General features: G+C 39.0%; 1 protein-coding gene across 6 annotated transcripts in view; it reads left to right on the top strand.

The window, feature by feature from the left end:
* Positions 1–27,567, top strand: part of ST6GALNAC3 (ST6 N-acetylgalactosaminide alpha-2,6-sialyltransferase 3) — a 608,849-nt gene that overhangs the window by 227,327 nt on the left and 353,955 nt on the right. For all 6 annotated transcript variants that reach the window (XR_006335818.1, XR_006335819.1, XM_043877626.1 and 3 more), the window contains exon 2: positions 23,727–23,921. Coding sequence is in view for 4 of the 6 variants with exons in the window: in XM_043877626.1 (XP_043733561.1) it covers positions 23,727–23,921 (195 nt within the window). In the remaining 2 variants the exon portion in view is untranslated. The remainder of the gene's footprint in view (positions 1–23,726; positions 23,922–27,567) is intronic.

Genomic DNA, 27,567 nt, shown 5'->3' with positions numbered 1-27,567 from the left:
GCTGTATCTGTCACCCTGCTTATTTAACTTATATGCAGAGTACATCATATGAAACGCTGGGCTAGAAGAAGTACAAGCTGGAATCAAGATTGCCGGGAGAATTAGCAATAACCTCAGATATGCAGATGACCCTTATGGCAGAAAGTGAAGAAGAACTAAACAGCCTCTTGATGAAAATGAAAGAGGAGAGTGAAAATGTTGGCTTAAAACTCAACATTCAGAAAACTAAGATCATGGCATCTGGTTCCATCACTTCATGGTAAATAGATGGGGCAGTGGGGACTTTATTTTTTTGGGCTCCAAAATCACTGCAGATGGTGACTGCAGCCTTGAAATTAAAAGACGCTTACTCCTTGAAAGGAAAGTTATGACCAACCTAGACAGCATATTAAAAAGCAGAGACATTACTTTGTCAACAAAGGTCTTTCTAGTCAAGGCTATGGTTTTTCCAGTAGTCATGTATGGATGTGAGAGGTGGACTATAAAGAAAGCTGAGCATGGGAGAATTAATGCTTTTGAACTGTATTATTGGAGAAGACTCTTGAGAGTCCCTTGGACTGCAAGGAGATCCAACCAGTCTATCCTAAAGGAGATCAGTCCTGGGTGTTCATTGGAAGGACTGATGTTGAAGCTGAAACTCCAATACTTTGGCCACCTGATGCGAAGAGCTGACTATATTTGAAAAGACCCTGATGCTGGGAAGGATTGAGGGCAGGAGGAGAAGGGGACGACAGAGGATGAGATGGTTGGATGGCATCACCAACTCAATGGACATGAGTTTGGGTGAACTCCGAGAGTTGGTGATGGATGGGGTGGCCTGGCGTGCTACAGTTCATGGGGTCGCAAAAAGTTAGACAAGACTGAGTGACTGAACTGACTGACTGACTATATAGCACATGGAAAGAAAAGAAATAAAGAAAATGAAGTTTCTCAGTTGTGTCTGACTCTCCAACCTCATGGACTGTAGCCTGCCAGGCTCCTCTGTCCATGTGTTTCTCCAAGCAAGAATACTGGAGTGAGTTGCCATGCCCTTCTCCAGGGGATCTTCCCAGCCCAGGGACTGAACCTGCGTTTTCTGTGTCTCCTGCATTGCAGGTGGATTCTTCACCACTGAGCCACCAGAGACGCTCCCCCTAGGTCTATACTCTATTCAGAAAAGAATGTGCCAACTTCTTCTTTTGAGTGAGAGTGTTTTGATGTTTAATCACTCGTCAGGTTTTCCCTGCTCTAGATTAATCCTTATTTCCCTCAATTAATTATTTTCTTGAGCAGCTGTGTCAATCATTTTGAACTTTCTGGTCAACTAAAACCTTAGGCCTTTTTTTTCCCTTCTAGTAATATCAAGGAAACATTCCCCCCCACCCCCATCTTTTATTGGAACAATGCTTCCTCTCCCCACCCCCCGGTTTGTTATCTATCCCATTTATCATTGTATTATTTAATCATATTGGCTTTCTCCCATCTTTCTACCTTTTTGAGATTTTTTAAATGCTTATTTTGTCAACAGCATTGTTGCTGTTGTATTAAATTTTTGAAGATTTGATCAATATAGTTGGTAACAGATAACTGTGGGTATTCATACTTTGGTATATGCCATTAGGGTCTTTTTTCCCTTTAGGGTGGCACTAATTCATCATTTACCTTTCTCGTTTGATCATTAGGCCTACAAAATTTCCACACTGTGCTAGAAGTGACTTTTGAAAATATCAAATATATTGATTTTCTTCTCCAATTTTGCGTATCAGGATACTGAATCCCAACAAGTCCAAAGTTACATAGCTGGTTAGTAGAAACACCCAGATTAGAACCAGGGCCAAGTGACACCCAAAGCAGGTGCTGTTTCCTTTTTATTGCAGCTACCACTTTTTAAAATAGACTTTTTAAGTGCAGTTTTAAGTTCACGACAAAATCAAGCTGAACGTATAAAAATTTTCCATATACTCTCTGTCCCCATTCATGAATAACCTCCCCCACTATCTACAGTCCTCACCAGAATGATTACAACTGATGAACCTATTATTATCAACTCATCATTATCAATACAGTCCATAGTTTAGGCTTCATTACTGGTATTATACATTCTATGGGTTTGGAAAAATTTATAATGATATATATCCATCATTGTAGTAAAATACAGAGTAGTTTACTCCCGTAAATATCCTCTGTTCTTCACCTGTTCTTCTCTCCCTGTCCCCTAACTCCTGGCAGTCACTGAACTTTTTTTTTTTAAGCTATCATTATACTTTTGCCTTTTTAAAGTGTTATATGGTTGGAATCATAGTAAGTAGCCTTTTCACGTTAGCTTCTTTTATTTAGTAATATGCATTTAAAGTTCCTGCATGTCTTTTCATGGTTTGGAATGCATTTCTTTTTAGTGCTGAATATTCCTTTGTCTGGCTTCCTGGTAGCTCAGTGATGAAGAATCTGCCTGCAATACAGGAGATGTGGGTTCAATCTCTGGGTTGGAAAGATCCCCTGGAAGAAGGGATGGCAACAGATGCCAGTATTCTTACCTGGAGAATCCTATGGACAGAGTAGCCTAGTGGGTTACAGTCCATTGAGTTACAGAGTTAGACACAATTTAAGTGACCAAGTAGACATATATACATGCATTCCATTGTCTGAATGTACCTCAGTTTATTTACCTATTCATATACTGAAGGACATCTTGGTTGCTTTCAAGTTTTGGCAATTATGAATAAACCTGTCATAAACATCCATGTGCAGGTTTTATGTGGATATGGTTCTTATCTCCTTTGGAGCATGATTGCTGGGTCATGTGGTAATAGGATGTTTAGTTTTGTAAGAGACCACTAGACTATCTTTTGCAGCTGCTGTTCATATCATTCTCAAGTTTAACACTAGATAGACATTTAATGTTTAAATGTCTTCTTGAAATTTCCTAGTCTATTAGGTGAAAGTCATATACTAATGTTAATTTGGAGATAAAGCGGTAGTCTTTCCCCCTTTCTTTTTCTGAGACCATAAGTAAAATTCCTTCATTTCTAACAACTGGTACATTATCGGTAGAAGCGTGTGTGTGTGTGTGTGTGTGTAGGTAGGTGTGCATAGCTTAACACCACAATTAAAGTCTAGGAGAAACAGGATGATTTACTGGTTAGTGAAAACTTTTCACATAAAGGCAAACTGGTCATTTATGCACAGTCATTTGGGGTGAATGTAGCCTTGCTTCATGCTCACTAAGGGAGCTCTCTCTTTGATGAGAGACTGTGCATTTGTTCAATGGAAAGAAAATAGCTCTTTGTACCTTGCTGGCTGAATTCCTAACTATTCTTCAGGTCTCATTGTTCCCATTATTCAGTATTTAAATACACATAATGTCTTTACTACCATTAGTCAGTATTTCCAAAGAGCTCTTTTTCTGAAATCTCTGAAATCCAGGACCAAAGAACACTTTTCTCTTAGGTGTATTTTATTATGGGTTACAATAGAACCATCCATAAATTTTCAAAGTCAAAAAACAGTAAGAAAGAGTTCCCCTTAAAATCTTCTTGGAACTTAGCTTTGGTATTAGACAATGCTTTTTTGAAAAAGCACCTTTAAAATGTGTTGTTTCATCAGAATTGTTTGTAAGGAAAATGTAAACTCAGTATTGTTTAACTGTGGTCCAACAGAGGACTATCTTATTGCACTTCTAATCAAAAAATAAATTGAACATAGTGGTAGGCTTACAGAAAGAGAGAGAATTAGATTTGATTAGATTAGCTTTAACCTGCCTGGAATAAAACTGTCTGCCTTTCCTCTTATTTGTTAGTGTTTATAGCAGGTTTTGTCTACAATGCTTTCACTATTATTTCCAAGCAGTAAAAGGCAGTCAAGCAGAAAAGACACTCATAAATGTCAGAAAAGAGTAAATTTTTTTGCATTTCAAGGGCTTTGAAGGTCAAGTTCAACCCACTTAAGGTAAGCAGAGTGATGGGTGTGTGTAGCATGTTGTTAGTTGGTGTATTTAGGCATATAATTTATGTGAAATTAATGCACATATCTATTATTTGAGAAAGGGAAATACCCTGGGAAGATGCTATTTGTTGTATACATTTCATTTCCCGTTAGAAGGTAGAATAAACCAAATTTCCATAATTTGGGATGAGAAAGGGAAGATGTTCAATTTGTAAAAAGTGATCAGGATTTGGAGCACTGTAATTCTTTACTTGTTCCTCTCACTACAATCTGATTCTTCTTCGTGGAAGCTTCTCCACTCCATGCTGTGATAAAAGCTCTGTCGAGAATTTTTGCAAACCAGTGAGAGATTTTTTTCCTCCAGAAGACTTTATTGAGATGTTTTCTTTCTCTGTATGAGACTTTATTTTTTTTTCCCCACCAGGGAGCCTGAGCAATTATAGTTTAAAGCTACCGAAAATAGGTATATTCTTTGATATCAAAAAACTTCTTGAAGATTTTTCCAACTAAGGAGACCCAAAGGTTGTATTTCAAGGTGTTACTAGCATGGGCCTTTGTAGTTTAAATCTCAGAATGTTCTACCAAGTGTACTATTCTTTGGAGGCGTTGGACTTTAGTACTATTGTGTTTGGTAAAGGTAAGGTATTTGAATCTCTGTGTGTGTGTTATGTGTGTTCCCACCTCTGAGGAACTGAGACTTAGTAGTTACAAATTGTTTCTCTCATGATGTAGGATGAATAGAGAGGTTAGGGAGTAGGCAACAGAAGACACATTTACTGAATACTCACTGTGTGCTTTTTCAATCCTCAATGTTACTATAAGAAGTGGTAGGTTACTATCCTACCAGATTACAGATGCTCAAATGCATAATTTTCCAGATTACAAATGCAGAGTGGTAAAGTGCACTTATCTGGAAGCAAACTTAGGTTTCTTTAATGTCCATAGTTAGAGTCTTTGGAGTCTCCACTTGGGTAGGCTTCAGAGAGGAAGAATTATACATAGGGAAGAATAAAGCCTGGAGATCAAAATCAAAGTGTGTGTGTGTGTGTGTGTGTGTGTGCGTGCATGTGTTTATATGTTAGGTGAAAGGAGGAAATACATTTTCATGGAGTAAAATACTTTTGAGAACTGTAATATCAGTAGTTGGCGAAAATTCATTATTTCCTAAGGAAATGTCTTTTGGTCACTCCAATTAGAACCTGGCTTTCTCCTACTTTCCTGGACTTGTTTTCAATTGGCAAACTCCTGTTGCTTTTCCTAAATGGAAAATTCACTTCTCTATTAACTGTTACTCTCAATTTCCAGACCATGTCTTATCTTAGAAACCCCAAGTGTCCATGATAGTATTTTACTAAACAATGAGCTATGAATGTGTATTCAATAAATGTATCTTGAATACCATCTTTATACCAGATATTATATGAGGATGATGTAGTACCAACAAAAAGAGAAATAGTTCCCACCCCTTGTAGAATTTCAACCTAATAAGAAAGAATGACATTAAATTATTTTATAAGAAATACATTAATGTTTCTTCTTCATATTTTTTCTATCACCAACTTTCTTATTTTAGGAGAACAGACTAAACTCAGACCCTGTATAGACATGGTGTATGTATATATGTGTTTAGTTACCCATATATATGACTCTTTGCGATTCTATGGACTGTAGCCTGCCAGGCTCCTCTGCCCATGGAATTTTCCCAGCAAGAATACTGGATTGGCTGCCATTTCCTCCTTCAGGGGATCTTCCTGATTCAGGGATCAAACCAGTGTCTCCTGCATTTCTTGCATTGCAGGCAGATTCTTTACTGCTGAGCCACCAGGGAAGCTTCAAAAAAGTTAGACATGGTACACCATGCTCAATAAGTATGCATTGATTTGTAGAAAATATTAAATTCTTTAGCCCTCATCATTCTGCTTACAAAAGTATTATTTTAAAAATAAATAGTCCTTAAGGAAAATCATCCTCTGTAGTTGACTGTCAAAATCAGTCAACATTTGTATGGAAATTAGGTGTTTATGAAGAAAGGGCTTTTGATAGCCTTTGATCCCCTGGAGAAGGGCATGGCTACTCACTCTAGTATTCTTGCCTGGAAAATTCCATGGACAAAAGAGCCTGGCGGGCTGTGGTCCATGGAGTCACAAAGAATCAGACACACACTGAGCAACTAACACTTTCATTTTTCACTTTCATAAGAGTTAAACCTCATAAATTTTTGAGGAAGGGGCTCTTATAATCTCCATTTTACACTTTAGGAATCTGTAGATAGGAACTAATTTGTCCACTGTGGAGCTAAGATTATAGTCTCTTGTCTCCAAATCATCTTTTGACTACACTGCCTCTTGAAAATGATTAAAACAAAGCATCAGGATGTGTACAAGCATCTCAGTTTCCACTTATAATAACTTTTTTTTTTCATTTGAAAAGCACAGAAGCAAATTATTGCATTCATTTAATTTACTGATTCATCATTTCCTTCTTTTTCTTCACCAACATTTCTTGAGCACCTTGTATATGCCAAATAATGAGTTTCCAAAACTAGGTGTCCAAAATTCAGTCTTTTCCTTCAAAGTATTATAGTTAATTGAAGTAGACAAAGATAGAACTTTAAGATACAACAATAAATACAGAGCTATGAGATAAGATATCCTTACTTTGCCAACAAAGGTCCATCTAGTCAAGGCTATTGTTTTTCTGGTAGTCATGTATGGATGTGAGACTTGGACCATAAAGAAAGCTGAGCACTGAAGAATTGATGCTTCTAAACTGTGGTATTGGAGAAGACTCTTCAGATTCCCTTGGACTGCAAGAAGATCCAGCCAGTCCATCCTAAAGGAGATCAGTCCTGGGTGTTCACTGGAAGGACTGATGTTGAAGCTGAAACTCCAATAATTTGGCTACCTGATGCAAAGAGTTGACTCATTGGAAAAGATCCTAATGCTGGGAAGGATTGGGGGCAGGAGGAGAAGGGGATGACAGAGGATGAGATGGCTGGATGGCATCACTGACTCGATGGACATGAGTCTGAGTAAACTCGGGGAGTTTGTGATGGACAGGGAGGCCTGGCATGCTGCGATTCATGGTGTCGCAAAGAGTCAGACACGACTGAGCGACTGAACTGAACTGAACTGAGGTATAATGGAAAAATCACTAGATTCTTGGATAGTCTGGTTTAGATCTTGACATCACTACTTATTAGTTCTTATCCTGGGACAATCATTTCTCCCCTTTGACCAGCAGTTTCCTCAACCCTAAAGTGAGGGATAAAAGTATTTATGTGTATTTCAGTTGTCAATATTAGAGGAAATGTGTGTAAAGAAAGGGTCTAGCACAATTCCACACAAGTAATAGGTGCTCAGTTAGTGCTACTACAATTACAACATGCCTGAACCACTGCAAATTATACATATACATATATATATATATTTTTTTATGTCTCTATTTGTAATTTCTCTCTTTCTTTTCCTCTCATCTGGCTATGAACTCTGCAAGATCTAGGGATGGATTTCCTGACGAGGCAGTAGAAAGGCTAGAGGAACTGTCTGAAAGGAGGTAAAGTTTTTTAGAGTGTGAAGACAGATTTTTTTTTTTTTTTTTTTGGCTTTGTTTTGTTGTGGTTTTTTTTTAACCCCTGAACTGAACTTTTGGATAGAAGGAATTACACCAATGTATGGAGCTGTCAAAAAGCATAGAGCCTTTCAAGAAGCACAGGATGCTTACTGTAGCCAAACTATGAAGAATGGGCTTTGAAATCCTGAGACCTAGGCTAGACACACAGTCACAGGTCAGATCCTAGAGGGGCTTGTATGTCATGCTAAGCCACTGGGCTTTACTTACCATACAAGCAACTTCTCACCTAAACAGTAAAGGACAAACTTAGAACTAAAATGGTTGAAACAACTTACCTTGGTTTGTGGAGTTCTTGGTTGCATCGAAAAGAGAGGAAATCTATTCAAGTGCAAAAAAATGCATTTGAAAACCCAAAAAATTGAACAAGAATTGAAAAAGAATTTGAATTTTTATATTGAATAAGAATTTTTATAATTGGTGGATGATGGAGAGGTGAGAGTTCTAGTGAAATATACCATTAGAAAGCATGTTAAGTCAAGTCCCAGAAGAAGCATGTGGTGTTGAAATGCTGCAGGCCAAAGCACCCTGGGGCAAATTTTATCGCTTACATAGCAAGTTCTAAAGCAGCAGAGACAGGTTCAGAGTTTCTGGACCCCAGATAGAACACTTACCTTTTCCCCTGAAAGTCAACATAAATATTTGATAACATTTCCCTTTCTGTGAAGGGGCCCTCTCTCAGTGGGAGTGGTATGTGGTATCCCTGAGCAGAGCAGATTTATTTGTTTTCTTAAGCTTTTCTTTATGTCCCAGAGGTGGATTCTAAAGGCTCCTAAAGTATTTTGATTTTGAATTCTCACAGAAGTATTTTTTCCTTCACAGTAATTCAATATAAAAGGCAATAAAAGTGATATATTCAGAAGTATTCAGGACCTGCTATCCGTGTCACACGGGAATAAACTATCTTGCCACTTGCTCATCCCACAGGAGAAAAGACTCACAATTCACATACAGGAAATATTGCATGTGTTTGCCTCCGTTTTGCTTGTATTGTCTGCTCTGCTGAAAGGCAGATTTTTTTGCAGATAAAAGCCGCCCTGTCTTGCTGAACTGTTCATCTGTTTTGCTCAGGAAGAAAAGGCTTTGTTAAAATCAGGAGCAAAGCCCGATTTGCAAAATATCGCCTAAAAATAACAAATCACAGAAAAATGTCAAAATATGCTGACTATGGTCCAACTTCATGCTTTGGGAAATTATCGAACAAAATCAGCAAATATTGTTTTTTTAAAGTGAACAGGAATGATGTGTTTTCTAAGCACCATCCTAGTCATTGGTGGTTAGGTGTTTAGAGAGCAGACAAGTGCATGGAGGTGGCCTTGCCCTTGTAACTGACTTTTTGTTGTTTATTCGCTGAGTCATGTCCAACTCTTTGTGACCCCATGAACAGTAGCCCACCAGGCTCCTCGGTCCATGGAATTTCCCAGGCAAGAATATTGGAGTGAGTTGTCATTTTCTCCAGGGGATCTTCCTGACCCAAGGATTGAACCCAAGTCTCCTGCATTGGAAGGTGGATTCTTTACTATCTCAGCCACCAGGGAAGTCCTGTAGCTGACTGAGACTAGTAGACATGTGGTTAGAGAAGATAATCTGTGCCACACTCAGGCAGGCCTCCAGAACTGTTTCCAGATTCCTCATGTGTTTTGGAGGTCTGTTTACACAAGGCTGCTTTTGCGAGTGGTGAAGCACTGGTGAACATGAGAGGTAGAGCTTTGGTTTTTCAAGAGTCCATTGTCCTGCAGGAAGAGAGATGTTAAGCTAGTCATTCCAACAGTGAACAGAGACACTTAGTGAATAGGAAGTTCAGTGTAAGCTAGTCATTCCAACAGTGAACAGAGACACTTAATAAATAGGAAGTTCAGTGTTAGGGATGGTGGTAAACTCTTTAGGGGTTGTGAAAGTTTAATTATTGGGACCTAATTCTGTAAAAGAATACCCACCTAGGCAGGGTCTTGGGCACCAGAGCTGAAATTTTAGTTTAACTATTAAGATCTAGCACAGGCTTACCTCTCATCCACTGAATCTGCTTCTAAATCTGGGGAAATGGCCTTTGTTTCTTCACAATTATTTATTGGTAATTCTTTTCCTGGAACTACCATGGTGTATATTTTTATGATAATGTTTACTGAATAAATCTGAATATTTGGCTCATAGAACTAATTTCCAGAGAAACCTCATCTTTAATGCAGTCACTTATAAGATACAGTGGAAAAGGAAATGGCAACCCACTCCAGTACTCTTGCCTGGAAAATTCCATGGATGGAGGAGCCTGGTAGGCTACCGTTCATGGGGTCTCAAAGAGTTAGACATGATTGAGTGACTTCACTTTCTTTCTTTTTTTTTTTTCACTTTCTTTCTTTCTATAGTTCCTTTTGGAGAGGGAACTAGCAACCCATTCCAGTGTTCTTGCCTGGAGAATCCCAAGGACAGAGGGGCCTGGTGGGCTGCAGTCTATGGGGTTGCAAAGAGCTGGACACAACTAAGCAACTAACACATACACACACATAAGATACAAAAACAGATTTTTTTTTCTTATTTTAATAAATATACATAGAATTGAAAATGTTCAGACTCTCTTTGCTTTTATATCAAGTTTTCAACAAAATAACTCAGTGGACATTTAAAATTCTTATTGAGAGGGCCAGGGCTCAGTGGAAGTGGTTTGGCCAGGGGTGTTAACCCGATTGTGTCCATATACATGTGAAAGACTGAACCTGATCCTATTCCATACAACTGGGTCAAATTACATGGAAACTTCTTTTCAGACAAGGATTAAAAAGGAAATAATCTCTTTTGCTGCAAACTTTTTCTCAGCAGGTACAAAATAGCTGCAATCAGGTAGGCTTTGGTAAGTGACAGCTGCTATCTACCAAGTTGAAAGTTCACAAATTCTCACCGCATTTCTATTTCAATTACATAGACACCAGGTTCAATTTTCAAGTGTCTGAAGGCGTGCCTAACTCTGATAAGAAATGGGCCTGGACACAGAGTGGGGGTCTTGTGCAGAGCTGTGCTGCAGATCTTCCTTGAACTGACATCAGTTTTGATCAGTCAGGGCCCCTGGTCATCATTACAGTGTCATTAGACTTGACCACCAGCTAGTTTCCTAAAAATAGTCTGTCAGACAGGTGAGGAAATCAAGACCAAGAGAGGATAACAATCATATCTGTGGTCACGTGGGTTATAGACTTATCAAGACATAGCCTCTGATCTTAAGTTGCTACCTGTTTTGTACCACAGAGGTAAATATACCAGGCTGATTTATTAGCATTGCTACTGCCTGGATCATTGTGTTGAAAGGGTTTTGAATTTGCATCCTTACTCAGGGAGAAATGATACTATGGTTGATTAGTAATGTCTGTCTGGGGAAAAAGAATGTGGAGGCATAGTATGCTATGTGTTTGCAGAATTTGGTTGAATGATGAAGGTTGCCTGGTAATTAAATAATTACCAGATGAATTATCTTCATGAATTATGCCTCAGAAAAAAGTGCTCTGAAATCTTCAAGGGTGGTCAGGATCATTTTAGAAGAGATGATCTTTTGGGTTTGATCTCAAAGAATAAGTAGCAGTTTTCTGACAGAGGCTTGCCTGGTGGCTCAGACAGTAAAGAATCCACCTGCGATGGGGGAGTCCTGGGTTCAATCCCTGGGTGGGGCAGATCCCCTGGAGAAGGGAAAGGCTACCCACTCCAGTGTTCTGGCCTGAAGAATTCCACGGAGAGAGGAGCCTGGCAGGCTACTCAGACATGACTGAGTGACTTTTGCTTTCTTTCACTTTCACTTTTCTGACAGAGAAAGCAAAGAAGACATTCCGTGGAAAAATGACAGCTTGTGTAGGGGACTGGTATGTGGAGAACAGAAGGAAATTAACGATCATTTATTGCCTGCTATGTGCTCAGTCCTAAGCTTGGTCCTTTATGTGTTTTCTCATTATTTGATTTTCATAATGATTCTATGATTTTATAGATGAGGAACAAGGCCAAAGAAAATTAAGATGCCCCATGTTATATAGCTACTAAGCAGAGGTGAGATTTTAAGTACTGGGACTCCAAAGTGACTTTAATGACAGCTACTCAGAAGCACACTGTAGATGAGGAAGAGAAGGTATCATTAGTTTGGATCTGTACTACTGCTATTGAATTTGAGTTACCTCAGATGTCCAAATAGAGATAGCTAGTAGGCTATAGGAAATACAGCACTGACTGATCTGGTTATGATGAAAAATATATCAGGAACTCACTGATGACAGACCTTGTGCATAACAATGGAGGTCTTTCTGCCTTTGCTATTTTAGCACAGGAAACTATAAGCAATAAACTAATAGACTTTATGTTTCATGAGCAATTCAAATGACTGTCAATGCAATGTTAATGTTAAATCCAGAATTGATAGGAAACCTGTCTTACTTAGAAATTTGAATGTTCATGGCACAGTGCTGTTTATTATCATCATGAAACTTATGCTCTGGCAAAACTCTATTTCTGTTCATAAAAAGACTGTTTAATATGTATGCATTCCTCTGCCAAGGTTCAACTTTGACCTCCAAGAGCATTCTTTAAAGAGTTCCTAGGAGTGCAACAGTTGATATTGGTGCATGGAGATGGGGCCCATATGCAGATATGTGCAGGGTAGTCTAAACATTTTCCAAAAAAGAAGGTAATTTTTTATTCTTTTAACTTGTGCAATCTGGACAAGAGGAAAAAAAAAAAAAAGCCCTTGGGCATTTTTACATTTGTGAATTCCAGTGTCCTGGGAAGTTCCAGGATTCTGTCAGACTCTGTGGATTTGTGGTTATGCTTCCTTTAGAGTTTAGGGTGAGGGACAGGTGTTTAAAATAGTCCAAGCTCCATCCCTGGTTCTCTTTGTTCCCTGGGATGACGATGATGATAACAATGACACCGGTAACAGCAATACCAGCATTGCTCGGTGGCTCAGTCATGTCCGACTCTTTGTGACCCCATGGACTGTAGCCTGCTGGGCTCCTCTGTCCATGGGATTCTCCTGTTAAGAATACTGGAGTGGGTTGCCCTTTCCTTCTCCAGGGAATACCACCATATTTCATTTATTTAAAAATATCTTTCTATTTTTTTGCATCTCTGAAAATGAACAGAGTCTTATACACAGTACCTTGCATTTGCTATTTGCCTACAATAAAGTTTAATTCATCCAGTTGGGATTTGTGTGTTGTTTCAGATGGTCATCTGGGGACACTACCATCCAGAGACCACTTTAAATTGAATTATTTACTGACTTTTTCTTTGAATCACAGTGGTAGTGTGAACTTGTATCAGAAGGCTGCTTGAGTACCTGACTGTGGTTCAGGTTTTTGGGGGAGATTATTTTTCCTTTCTGTCTTCTTGCTGTGCCTTTTTGGATAGCATCTTTATTTCTAGAATATTCTAACTTGAAAGGAATAGCACTTTGGTGTCTGCTCACACCTTGGTTTCCTTTCTTAGCATATTTAGAGTAATATTGTGATGAACAATGGATGATGTCTTAGATCTGATGAGATACTCTAACAATAAAAGCTAGCATGTGTTAAGCACTTTCCTCTTGCCAGGCAGTGCTGTAATGCCCTTCATATGTAGTAACTCATTTAAACCTTTAACAATCACATTAGGCAGGTGATATCCACCCCCGCCCCCGCCAATTTCATGTAAGAAAACAGAAGCACAAACAGGTTATACAGCGTGCCCAAGGTTACCTATATTGGCTCATTTAGTGTAACTTGACCACCCTGAGTCTACAGATAGGCTGCTGGTGAGAATCTAATTTCATCCCTATAAGATTCCTGGCACAGTACCTGATACTTGCTGAGCACACAGCTAACAGTTGCAAGTTCCTGCTCTCAGAAAATGGGCCATTGTCCTTATTAGAAGGACAGGCTACTCTTCTGTTATTCACTTCTCATTCCATGATGTGGGATTCCAGCTTTAAGCGTTTTCCTTGGACAAGAGCCGGTTTTCTTAAAAATGTGAATTATTAGAAGTCTTTTCTTTATGTGTTGTAAAAAGGATGTTGCTCTAAGCAGATCTGTGAGTTCTATCAGAACTTTGAAGCAATGCTCATCGAAAAGTCCAGTTTAACAAGGACAAGAATTCTTCCCACTTAATGTTCCCCCATCCTAGTGTTCCTCCCTTGTCTCCTCTCCATGCCCACATCAAATCTACACAGGTAGTTTTAAGTAAAGTGAATTAAGAAGAAGAAAAGAAAGCAAAAATTTGTGGGTTTTCCCCTCATTTTTTCCCCTAATGATCCTAAACTATAACTTTTTGGATCATTTACTGCCTATATTTAGAAGAGAATAACTTTGAATCCATCCATCCTTTCTTTCACTCTTTTATTCTATTTTTTTCTTCAACAAATATGTGATATTCATTCTTTTAAATTCAAGACACTGTGTTTTATGCTGCCTGAATGAAAGATGTTTCTCAGACTTTGTTCACACCCTCGAGGAATTTTTATAAACAGAATTATAGAAAAATCATTTTCCCTCCCTTCCTCACTCTGCATTTCTGCTAATCTCTTTCTTCTATCTTCTTTCATTACCCACCCCACCATTATTTATGAACTGGGAGTCAGGGAGAAATAGAGAGCTTTAGGAAGATTATATGATTTAGGCTGAGTTATACTTGAACTTGTAGAGATGGGGGTGGTAGAACACAGCAGGGCAACAGTGGGGAGCAGCCCAGACAAAGTCACAGGAACTGGCTAGCCAAGGGGCGTTGGAGCATAGTGAGAAGTCCAGCTGGAAACAGGAAGGGAATGAAAGGACAGATGGGAGATGAAACTTGCAAGCATCTGACCATCCCGTCTTATTTCACTGGCTATGTGGAGAATCATGTGAGGTAGTAAGTCTGAAAGTGCTTAAAGGGAAGTGCTGTATACTGTAATGCCATATAGATTCATCCTTGTCATTCTAATCATCATCACGATGCTTCTGGGCAGGACCCCTGCCCTAACGACATTAGGATCACCAGAATTTATCCTTATGCTCTACTTCTGTGTCCTAAACACAAAGTAAGAATTGGATTCTAAAAGACAAACTCAGTGGTTTAACAGTGAACGATGCCAAGCTGATGTTTATAGAAACCTATTAAGGTGAATGAAGACTATGTGTTGGCTGAGAATAAAACAAAAACGTTTGGTCTGCTGACCTAATTATCTTCATCACCCCTGGTTAATTAGCACCTCTCTTCCCTCAACAGAATGCCAGGGGATAGGGAGAGAATAGCAGGTAGACTGGAACATATTTCTTCTATAAGTACAAAGATTTAAGGAAAAAACCACAACTTTAGGTTCATTTGCCCCAATCTCTGATGCTCTCACCATGAGAACCAGCCTTTTGGATTAAATCTCTCTATGTCTATCTGTATAGCCACACTGAGAGATTTTGGTTGCTGGGTCCTTCATTTTACATATTCAGTATCCATCTTCACTTCTGTTGTGTTTCTGAAGAACTTTGATTTCTTTCTCTATATGAAAGGATATATGCTGAAGCAATATTTTAATATGAAGAAGCAAAATGATATAAAACTGGTTTTATATACTTTTATAAAATAAACTCAGTGAATGTAGCCATGATTGTTTTCATTTGATATTGTAGCATTTGAAAATCAAATTAGGCCAGAAAACCTAAATACCCTCCTCAGATAAAATAAGAAAAATGTGCAGGCATATTGAAAACTCATTGACATTTTTCATTAGATTTTAAAATAAGTGTTAGAAAGTTCAGTGTGATGTCCTAACATGCCATCTGATACTCATAATGTTCATGTTAACTTGAACTTCTCTATAGGCTTCCCTGGTAGCTCAGCTGATAAAGAATCCACCTGCAATGCAGAAGACCCTGGTTCGATTCCTAGGTTGAGAAGATACACTGGAGAAGGGATAGGCTGCCCACTCCAGTATTCTTGGGCTTCCCTGGTGGCTCAGACAGTAAAGAATCTGCCTGCAATGCAAGAGACCTGGGTTTCATCCCTGGGTTGGGAAGATCCCATGGAGAAGAGAATGGCAGCCCACTCCAGTATTTTTACCTGCAGAATCCCATGGACAGAGGAGTCTAGCTGTCTACAGTCAATGGGGTCACAAAGAGTCAGACACAGCTGAGCGACTAAGCACAGCACATAGTGTTTGCAGCTGCAGGAAGTTTCCTTTGGAGAAAAAAAAAAAAACAAATCCCTGAAGAGATTTTCAGTCAGTTCAGTTCAGTCACTCAGTCGTGTCCGACTCTTTGCGACCCCATGAACCGCAGCACGCCAGGCCTCCCTGTCCATCACCAACTCTCGGAGTTTACCCAAACTTATGTCCATTGAGTCAGTGATGCCATCTAACCACCTCATCCTCTGTTATCCCCTTCTCTTCCTGCCTTCAATCTTTCCCAACATCAGGGTCTTTTCAAATGAGTCAGCTTTTCACATAGGTGGCCAAAATATTGGAGTTTCAGCTTCAATATTAGTCCTTCCAATGAACACCCAGGACTGATTTCCTTTAGGATGGACTGGTTGGAAATCCTTGTAGTCCAAGGGACTCTCAAGAGTCTTCTCCAACACCACAGTTCAAAAGCATCAATTCTTCCACGTTCGGCTTTCTTTATAGTCCACCTCTCACATCCATACATGACTACTGGAAAAACCATAGCCTTGACTAGACAGGCCTTTGTTGGTAAAGTAATGTCTCTGCTTTTTAATACGCTGTCTAGGTTGGTCATAACTTTCCTTTCAAGGAGTAAGCATCTTTTAATTTCATGGCTGCAATCACCATCTGCAGTGATTTTGGAGCTCCCAGAAATAAAGTCAGCCACTGTTTCCACTGTTTCCCCATCTATTTCCCATGAAGTGATGGGACCGGATTCCATGATCTTAGTTTTCTGAATGTTGAGCTTTCAGCCAACATTTTCACTCTCCTCTTTCACTTTCATCAAGAGGCGCTTTAGTTCTTTTTCACTCTCTGCCATAAGGGTGGTGTCATCTGCATATCTGAGGTTATTGATATTTCTCCCAACAATCTTGATTACAGTTTGTGCTTCATCCAGCCCAGCATTTCTCATGATGTACTCTGCATATAAGTTAGATAAGCAGGGTGACAATATACAGCCTTGATGTACTCCTTTTCGGAACCAGTCTGTTGTTCCATGCCTAGTTCTAACTGTTGCTTCCTGACCTACATACAGGTTTCTCAAGAGGTAGGTCAGGGGGTCTGGTATTCCTATCTCTTTCAGAATTTTCCACAGTTTATTGTGATCCACACAGTCAAAGGCTTTGGCATAGTCAATAAAGCAGAAATAGAATTTTGGCCACCAGTGATTTTCCTAGCATTTTGCATAGAATAGTTTATGACAGTGGGGATGCCCGTGAGAACTCTACTGCTTTGGTTTCTGTTGATTGGATTTGTATTTCTTACTGGACTGTACCCATGTCTGAAAGTGACATGTTGATGTAGCTCCACATTCTTAAAGTAGCTCACCATACTGAAGATATTCTACAACTTAAAAAAACTCACTTTAATGATTTGACTTTATTAATTTATATATTTATGTGTACATTTATTTAAAGAAACCATCAATATTTTGCTGTTTGGCTTCATCTTCATTGAATAAAAAGATTATGGAATTGTGGAGCTGGGAAGGGCGGACATACCCATTCAGTCATGTTGGTTCCTGTAGACTTCTTGAATTAAGACTCCACACTATTGATTGACTAAGGGTACCTAATATTCTCTAGCACAAGTGGAAGAATAATTGCTTTATTTTCCCTTGGAGCTAATGAATGGTACCCTGTAGTTGTATTTTTAACACTGGGAATAGAGCCAGAATTAAATTTGTCTACAAATTACTGATTTTGAAATAAATATAATTGCCATGCTTCAGATCAGCCTCTTAATTTTCCATATGAATTAGGTATTTTGCTTATTGACAAAATGTATTACAAAATCTGCTTATGGCTAGTACCAGTTTTTAAAATTTCTGAACCAATCCTATAAGAGTGTTCCTCTTGGTATGAATAACAATTAACAACTTAGTTAATTCATACACTAAAAGACAGACTCTAGAGTCAGAATATCTGAGTTCCATAGCTGTCTTTACTATTTTCTTGCTCTGTGACCTTGGACACATTTCTCAACCTCTCTATATCTCTATTTCTTAATCTAGAAGGTAGGGATTACAGAACTATTTCTCCAACTAATAACACTCATTAAATGTTATCTTCTGTTAAGTTTATGATGGTTATTCACCCATGTCTGCTATATCTGGACTTTATTCCCATTGATTCTTCTAGGAAAACAAAAGCCAGTCACTGAAAGTAATAATTGCAGTTTTCATATTGAGAATTTTTAGTGTCTATTAGTGATAGACACTATTAGTGTCTATCTAGATAGAAGAAGTAGTCCATTGTTGCCTTTTTTCATTCACTGTTGTCTTTCCTGAAGGGTCTTTCCAGCCTGTCCATTCACTTACTACACCACCTCCAGAGTGAGCTTTTCATGATCAAGTCTGGCCTCTCTATCTCACACTTAGACCCCTTCTTCAGAGTCTATAGTGCAAGTGCAGACTCGTTGGCATGATGTATAACTTCCTCTAACCAAATCCCTTCCTACTTTTTTTTCACTCTCCTGCCCTCTTCAGAGCTTGCTCTCAAAATGTATTGCTTTTTCCTGTCACATTTTCTTCCTTAGCCTCCTGGTTTCTGATGCGCTGGTTATTCTCCCCTGGTGACCTTGTTTGACATTCACTACTCTCTTCTTGATGGCCTCAGTGATTCTATTACCAGCTAGCTGCCTAAGGCTGCCCTTGATAAGCTCCTGTGTGGACTCCACCAGTCTAGGGTTGTCCACTTTTTCTTTTTACCCTCTTTTTCTTGTCCCCCGCAACATATGAGTGAGATTTCCCCCGGAGTTCACCATAGTTTAACAGTCAGGATCCAGTTTGTTGATTCAATAAATAAAATGAAACAAATGAAGGTTTTATTTATATACCCTAAGCTTTGCTAATTCATCCTTATACAAAAGGGATGAAGCTTTGTTGTATTCAGGGAGACCAGATTTGGAGCTTGGCCAATGGCATAAGGTAGAATTACACTGAATATGTAGCTTTTTGTACAGGAAAAGAAATTGTATTTGATAAGTCACAAATAAGCAATGAGTAGGTTCCCATCACTGTGTGAGGTTACTGAGTAATGGTATAAATAATACAATTGACACTGTGTTTCACATTTATTATTGAGTAAGTGATAGCATATGGACAAAAGTGTGCCATTTTACCACATAAGTAACTAATTCAGTCATTAAATAATACAATTTAAATAGAAAAATATAACTTTATACTGTTGTCTATCATTTACAGAAAATAAACAAAAAAAAATCTAGCAACCAACTAACCTAAAAGTTAAAGAACATATTCTGTGGATAAATTCTATGATAAAAAGAATAAAAACATAAAAATGCTAATGTGGGTTACAAAATTGCTAGGTCCAGATCTCTGCAATTGTTTTCTTCCTAAATCATGAATTCTCTGTGGGTTTTACTTTGAAATGGGTATTTCTGCTATAAAGTCTGATAAATGATATTCCTACTCTAAAGAGCAAGCAACTGGAATGCCACATTTTTGATGCATATTTTTGCAGCACAGAGGGGATTCAATTCTAAATGTCTCAGCTGTTAAAGGCCCCTTCAGACTTGCGCAAAAGAAGGAGAAAGTTTTCCATAAAGCAATTCGTCAGATCTATTTGGGCATGGTGACATTCTCTCAGAAATCGCGTAGATGAGTTGTGCTGAATGTTCATGTGTCTGCAGCTGCTTGGGATATTTGAGAAAAAGGTATCTTTTGGTTCTTATCATGTGTTCCCATGGGCTAGCCTGTGCTCATCACTGGCTCATGTCCTCCAAGGATTTCACAGTTAGTGCTCATATTATAGTGACATCTTCCATTTTTGGGTGTTCACTAGGTTCCCTGACCTGTGCTTTGCTTTTTCCACCTATTATATCATTTAGTGTTCACTGTGTGAGCTTGAGGGAACGACTTATTAAATTTATATCTGTTTTCTACAGTGTGAAAAGTTTGTTAAACTGAATCTTATGCATTATTAACTTGACAAGTACTTACTGTTGCCTTCTCTTACCTAATTGTTGGTTGTTGAATCTGGGGAATGCTCTGATTACTTCAATAAAGGCAGCAGTGATCAATTTCATAAACAAATCATTAGATGTAAAACACACGTGTAAACAAGTAGAGTCATTTGCTGACTGTTGATGGACTCAAAACAGTTAAAAGAAGAAGCAACTGATAGGATAAACTAAAATCAAACAACTGGAAACAAGTTGTGGTATGTTAACTGGCAATTTGTAATAAGATAAAGTGATGGATACATTTTCACTTGATTGGAAAGTGAAGAATACTTTAGAGTTATAAAACAGCACTTTATGCATTTATCTTTTCATTATCCTAATGTACAGGAAGTGGGACAAGTAAATGCATCTGACTTAATGCATTTGGTTTATTATTTTTTGTTATGATTTGAACCTTGTCCACTTCCCAGCATATCTCCTACTACATATCAAATGCATTCTTCTTATCAAATAACTTGCATGTTTCTGACCAAATTCAGGCCTTTAAAAAACTTCTGTGCCTTGTCTAAACTGTTCCTTCTGCCTGGAATGCCCTTCTCATCTCCACTTGTCTAACTTCTCCTCATTCGTCAGGACTCCATTTGAACGTCACCTCTTCAGACAAGCATTCTTTAAGTTGTTTTATGCATGGCTCCCCGCCTCTTCCTCTGGGGTACCACGCCACCCTGTGCATACCCCATTTAATATATGATATTTGAATTTTCTGTTCACTTGCCAGGTGCACTAAGTTGTGACTCTTTGCAAGCGTGGCCTGTCCATCTTCTGTAGTTTTATTTCTGTTTTTCAGCACCTCGCCAAGTCTAAACAGAGTGTGGACTCAATGTGCAGTTGTGACTTGGAGTAAATATATTCACATATATCATGGATGCACATCTCTGGTGGCTCAGCAGTAAAGAATCTTCCTGACAGTGGCTGTCAATGCAGGAGACATAGGTTCAATCCCTGGTCCAGGAAGATCCCCTGGAGAAGGAAATGGCAACCCACTCCAGTATTTTGCCTGGGAAATCCCATGGACAGAAGAGAGAGGAGGCTACAGTCCATGGGGTCGCAAAGAGTTGGACACGACTTAGCAACTAAATGAGAACAACATATCCTGTTGGTATTTTGTAACTTCCCCAACTCCTATGTCCCTATAGAGACACACATACATATCCTCAGTGCATTCTGGTGTGTGGAAACTTTGAGTAGCCTCATTGTGGTTTTGTTTTAGCTGTTGAAACTCAAGCTCATGATCTGGCAGAAGGGACTACTAGAAGAATGCACTCCACATTAAGTCCTTTTGTCCTTGAGTCCAGAATATGCTTGTAGACCTTTTCTAGTGAACCATCAGGGTGTTTCATATTAGCACTATGGGAATGAGCTTATGTTAAACAAGAATATGGAAATATGAAGGAAGGCAAAGAATGAGGGTCAGACAATGCAACAGAATCGAGACTGGAAGCCAGAGCCCTGAAGGAAGCCTGTCTGCCCACTGTAGACTGTGATGTAGGTCCAGTGCAGAGGAGTGAGTGTCTGCTTTCACTCCTCATTTGCCCCCTTCATCCTCTCTGTGCTCATTACTTGGTTCCCTTTGATAGAGCATGGGAGACAGACATGGATTGCTAGGTAGCAGGCTTTTACAACTATGATTTCATTCCATTTTGAAGTTTCTCTCAAAATGGCTGATTTATTTTCCTCTCATGGGTGCATTATGTATGTGTTGTTTTGTAAGATCAGTGAATTCAGACAGGCCCTCCACGCTTTTGTCCTCCAATCCCAGCCATGCAGTGCAATGCGGCAGCTCAGAGAAGCAGAGAGCCACGCTGGGCTGTGGAAGAGACAAAGGCACAAATCCCACCTGGTTTCCTTCAAAACAAGCTACTGGTTTGCAACAAACTACCGGATGGTGATAAAAAAGGTTCTTACCTGTTTACTTAATGGGTGACTGGCCCCTTTGCTTTTATTTAGCCATCTGTTCTGGTCTATGTCCCTTTAAACTTGTAAGATCCATCACCTCATTTAAGCTGTTACCTTGACACATTGCAATGTTGTGGACATAATGATCCCACAGAGGAACAAATTAAAACAGTTTTTCATGATTAGAAGGTTAAATGAGGTAAGGCTGTGGTAGTAAGTGGTGAGATAAGGGGTTTTGAGGAAGCAGAACTCAAGGGACTTTCAGGTGATTGCAAAATTAGGTTGGCTAGACAGAGGGATGGATGGGGCTTTTACAAATTCTGGGAGCTGGGCAAGAGAGAAGTCTTCCTTTGGGTGTCTGACTTTGAGGCCTTATTCTGTTGCCCTTTCAGAGACTGTGACCACAGGCCCAGGGAGGATTCAGGGGCCAGCTTTGGGCTTCTTTTCTTCTTTGGGACATTCTGTGAGGAGTAAAAGGAAGCTGACTCTACCAGAAAGTGGCAAGCTAAAAACACAACAGCACCACCAACAAGCATGTTATTGGTTATTTGGTTTCCCTTAAGTTTGAAGAAGAGTCAAGGGCAAAGCCCTTTCTTCAGGAAGGAATATTTCATTGTGTCTTCACCCTGGAGAGAAGGCAGTGTTGTTCCTAACATCTGTCCTCAGCTCTCTTCTTTCTTCTTACTCTAGACTTGATTTTCTGTCCAACCCCTTGATGACCCATTTGTCCTTGAGAACTAGGCCTTAGAAAGTCAAGCTCTTTGTCCACTTACTCTCTTAAATCATTTCCTGCCCTGACCACCCAGGCTTCTCCTGATACGATTAGTGTTATTGCAGCTACCTGAACTCAACATCTCAGGCATCTCTGGATTTTCTGTCTGGCACTTCTGTTCAGTCAGAAGCCAAGGTTTCTGTCCTCCACCTAAATTGAGTTGCTCATGTCTTTTCTCACCTTTTTACTCCCCCCTGCCACTGTTCTTACTTCCATCCCTCATTACTTCTGTCCTAGACAATTGGAATATCTCCCTAACTAGTTGCTGCCTATGTTTGGTTTCACTCTGCTCCAAAGTGCCTCAAACACTGGCGACTGATTATAACATAACAGTCACATTTCAAAAATTAAATAATTAAACAAAAAATCTCCTTCAGTTTTCCGTCATCCAACAAACTCAGCAGAGACTTCTCAGCTTGGTATCTGAGACAGTCTATAAAGTTATCATCTTTATTTTCAGCTTTTTCTTCTTCTCTGTGTCACAGTAAAACAAAATGCTATGTGGCTATGAATAACCTCATGTTTTCTTGCCTCCTTACTCTGTTCCCTCTTCCTAGAAAGCTCTGCTCACACATGTCTAGTGAAAAATGCATGCATTTTATCAAGTTCAAGCACAAATACAGCTCTCCTTTCCCCATGGCCGTCTGATGCAGTTGCTTCTACTCTGGTTTGATGACAAACCCATTTAGGGGATGTTCTTATGCTGCTTGATATGGTTTTTTCCCTACTGTTAGCTTTTTTGAATCTTACTTTTGCATATCCTATAGCACAAAGTTTCTTGCCTATAAAGGGTGCTAGATAAAGTACAGAATAATGCTTTATAATGAGACTGGGTCTACCAGAATGTGCAAAATCCATTTATTCATTCACACACATATTTGTGGGTGCTTACAGTATGTACTCTGTTAAAGACCTAGGATACAGGGCAATATGGCATAGTGCAGCTCAGTTCTCCAGAAACTCAAAATTACATGAAAGAAAAGTCATGTAAGGAATTATGCCATGAAAAATGCACAACAGGAGAAGGGCCTTCAAAGTACTGGAGTGGTGGGACTCCTTACCTCTATTAGAGTAGGTAGGTTGGGGGTGAGGGGACGATACTGGGGAGGAAAATGAACAGATAAGAAAGGCTTCCTATAGATGGGAAAGTCTGACTCGGGTTTTCAAAGCTGCATAGGAGTCACTGAGGATGATAGGAAGATAAGGCGAAATAGGAATGGGATGGAAATATAATCCATACTCAGTTTGTTTTCAGAGGCTCAGGGCATTAGGGCAATCTGGGCACCAAATAATTGTTTTCTGTCTCCAAGTGAAACATTCTTTTTCTGAGACTGTTTTTGATTGAAAGTCATTCATTCTTCTTTTTTTTTTTTTAATGTTTTGTAGAGAAAGTCTGTGATTGCAGTGAGCTTCATAGCAGCATTCCTGTTCCTGCTGGTGGTGCGCCTTGTAAATGAAGTGAATTTCCCATTGCTACTAAACTGCTTTGGACAACCTGGTGCGAAATGGATACCATTCTCCTATACATACAGGCGGCCCCTTCGAACTCACTATGGATACATAAATGTGAGGACACAAGAGGTAAGACCTCAGAGGGTCACTTACGGTTTGAGGGTGTCCGTGGTAACAACTTTTCTTTGGGCGCGAGGTGGCTTCCCATTACTGAATTTCCTCTATGGCCAGTGAGCTTCTTTGGGTCCCTGACATTTCCTGTTTTTTCATTCTTAGACACTTTCTGACACATGTCTAAAGTCTGCTGCCCCCTCCTGCATCAGATCTTCTGATTCACTGGCTTCATGTGGAGTTGAGGAAGCAATTACTTGTTTTCCTGGTGGTTTGTGGCATAACATACATATCTTTCCATTTAGAAACTCTGATCAGCAGTCACCAGCTGGAGAAATGGCTGGCTTTATTTCCTGGAGGTCAGCTGGTTGGGGACAGCTCTTTGTAGAACTGCAAAGAGGCATTTATACTCTTTAAAACTCTGTAATCCTTAGACCTGGAGCTAGAAAAGGCCAAGCTGATTTAAAAATTCTCAGTGGCTGCAGAGATAATGGGATTTAAAGAGTTTCCAAATTTAAAGGGGTTAAAATCATTCAAATCCTATAATCACTGAACCTCTAAATCTTTGTAGCCCATTGGTGGTACAGAAGAGGATGGAGGTATATTGACAAGTAGAAAGTGCACACTGTGCTAGCATTTTTGCAAGCAAGGATTTGTGTCACAGAGTGAAGTAAAAATAAAAAACCTCACAAAATGTATGCAGTGTATAGAACTGATTAATATAATTGTTTTCACTATTTGTTTCCATGGAGTGGGATGTGTGAGATTAATAGTCATCGCTGCCAAGTCCAAGCCTTTGGAATTTGTTGGTGACAAAGGTACAAATCACGAGTGTGTCTACATCACTGGAAAGAATTTTGGATCAGATCCCACTGAAAGGTCATTTTTGCAAAAATACTAGAGAAGAGAATTACCCACAGAATGCAACTCCCATCCCAAGAATTATTCATAGCGTCAGTGAGGGATGTTGAAAACTGGCTTTGTCCATCCCCTTTTGTAGGCAATATCATGCCTGAGTCATTGCTTCTGGTTAATTTGATTCTTTGAAAATTGTTTCTATATATGCATGATTTATAGGCTTTTATTAGACTTTATAGTTAAAAAGAAAAAGGCACCATTAATAGCATATAAATTCTTAGGAGCCTTGCTTGATGTTTATCCTTTAATTGGCTTTGAATTAATTTTTTTTAAAGTGTCTATTGCTTGAATTTGTTGAATGTCCTAATAAATTGATTACTTATATAAAAATGTATCACTTAGAGAATAGTTTGTTTCACTTTTGTCTTTTGTTTCTTTATTTCAGACTGTCATTTAATATTCTATAACTCTACTGGATTGTGTTAATCATTTCACAAGTGCCTCTCATGGGTAGAAAATGAAGCATGTGACTGAACTGTCTCACAAATTACTCTCATGAGAGAAATCTCACCAAATATCAAAGGACCTTTCATTTGTTTATATAATAATGGATTGGATTTTGGAGTGTTAAGAGGAAAACTGACCTAGGGTTGCAATTATTTAATTACTCACATTAACTAGCCACTTTTGAAATTCTTTTGGTGTGATTTGTAATACAATGACTTTGCTACAAGATATTGATCATTATTTTGATCCTGTGAAGGTAATTTCTTGAGAGGGAACATGATTACTGGAAAGAGTTTTTAGACTACAGATGCACACAGGCATGATTTGAGTACTAGTTCTCACACTTAGAAAAACAAGATCAACTAGCAAGTTACAGAAATGGCAACCCACTCCAGTATTCTTGCCTGGAAAGTCGCATGGACAGAAGAGCCTGGCGGGCTACAGTCCATGGCGTTGCAAGAGTTGGACACGACTTAGTGACTAAACCACCACAGCAAGTTATTATGAGGATTAAATAAGACAAAGTACATGAAATGCCCAGTTCTAAACTGATGTTCAATGAATGAGTTTCTTTTTCTTGCTTTGTACTTATCAGTTATGTCATGAAATGCCTAGTATGCACAACACCAAAATACAAAATTTTAGAGTATGAAATTTAAAATTTTAAGGAATCTGGATTCAAGGCAGTAAATAAATGAAGGAGTGAGTTCCTAGTATCATTAGAAATTAAAGTTTTGCAAATTTAAAACCACAATGAGAAGGAAGAAAAAAGCACAAGGAGGTGAATGCTCACTAAAAACCAGATTGACCAAAAAATCAAGAATCTGACAATACCAAGTGTTGGTGATGATGACGTGGAACAATAGGAACTCATATACTAGTAGAGGGAATAATTACTTTGGGAAAAACAGCTTCCCATTTTCTAGTAAAGGAGAAGATCTGCATATTCTACATCCCAGCATTTCTAATCATCCATGCATTCAGTTGAGACATGCATGAACACATGTAGTGGGAGGCATAGATGATGTGTATAAGAGTATTATTCTAGAACCTGGACATGTCTCTTAGTAGGAAAATGGTTAAATAGTTAAATCAATGGAAATGAGGAAATTGCAGCTATATGTGACAACATGTGGGCTTCCCAGCTGGCGCTAGTGGTTAAGAACCCGCCTGCCACCGCTGGAGACCCAAGAGATGAAAGTTCGATCCCTGGGTCGGGAAGGTTCCCTGGAGGAGGGCATGAGAATCCACTCCAGTATCCTTGCCTGGAGAATCCCATGGACAGAGGAGCCTGGCAGGCTACAGTTCATAAGGTCGCAAAGAGTTGGACACAACTGAAGTGACTTAGCATGGGCACACATGACAATATGTATGGATCTTAGAAAAGCATAATTTTGAGCAAATGATGCAAAAATAAAAGAACACAAACAGTGTGATTCAATTTATAGATCAGAGGAAGACTTAAAGCTAGGTAGTATTGTTTAGGGAAAGGTATAGGAGGTGTTCTTGCTGGAGAATCCCAGGGGTGGGGTCGCACAGAGTTTGACACTACTGAAGTGAAGTGACTTAGCATAGGAGGTAAAAACTGAAAAGGAAAAAAAAGCAAGGGAATTATTATATAAGTGAGAAGAGCAGTTACCTCTGAGAGAAACTTGTGGTTTGTGATTCACGTGAGTTTCTGAGATATCAGCAACATCCTATGTCTCGAATCAGCTGGAAGTTATATGTGGTTCACATTCTGAACATTTGTAAAATATGTCTTCGTATTGTATGCACTGTATATCTATTTTATAAAAAAAAAGTTAAAAGTACATTCTGAGCCCAAGTAGGGTATTAATTGATGAAGAATCACACAAAATATTTCATCTACTTTAACAGCAAGAAATAAAAGAAAGAAAGAAAAGCAATGGTGTATTAACCTATATAAAATAAACTAGAAATATTTGAAATAGGCACATTTCATTTTAAGCAAAAACCAGCAGATATACAGGTTATTTATTCCTCTAGCCTATGCAAGATAGAAAGGGAGGTCCCATGCTGAAACATTAGTGCAAGTAATAAGCAGAAAATTTTGCACGGAAGCTGAAAAACAACGTATAACACCCCAAAAGAATGACAGATTTTCCTCCGAACTCTGATAGTTGTAAGGCTAAATTGAGAGGAAGACAAAATTTGGTGGCTCTTTACCTCCATCCTCGTTATTTCATCTTTCTCAAAATTCTTCTCTTCCTACCACAAGTCTTCATTCTCTTACTCCCAAATGCTCTGTGCATGGGTCCTCACCGAATAATGGCTTTAA

This window comes from Cervus elaphus, chromosome 20 (assembly GCF_910594005.1).
Source record: "Cervus elaphus chromosome 20, mCerEla1.1, whole genome shotgun sequence".
Taxonomy (NCBI): Eukaryota; Metazoa; Chordata; class Mammalia; order Artiodactyla; family Cervidae; genus Cervus; species Cervus elaphus.
The sequence above is the reverse complement of the archived record's forward strand: the minus strand, read 5'-3'. Positions and strand labels throughout refer to the sequence as shown.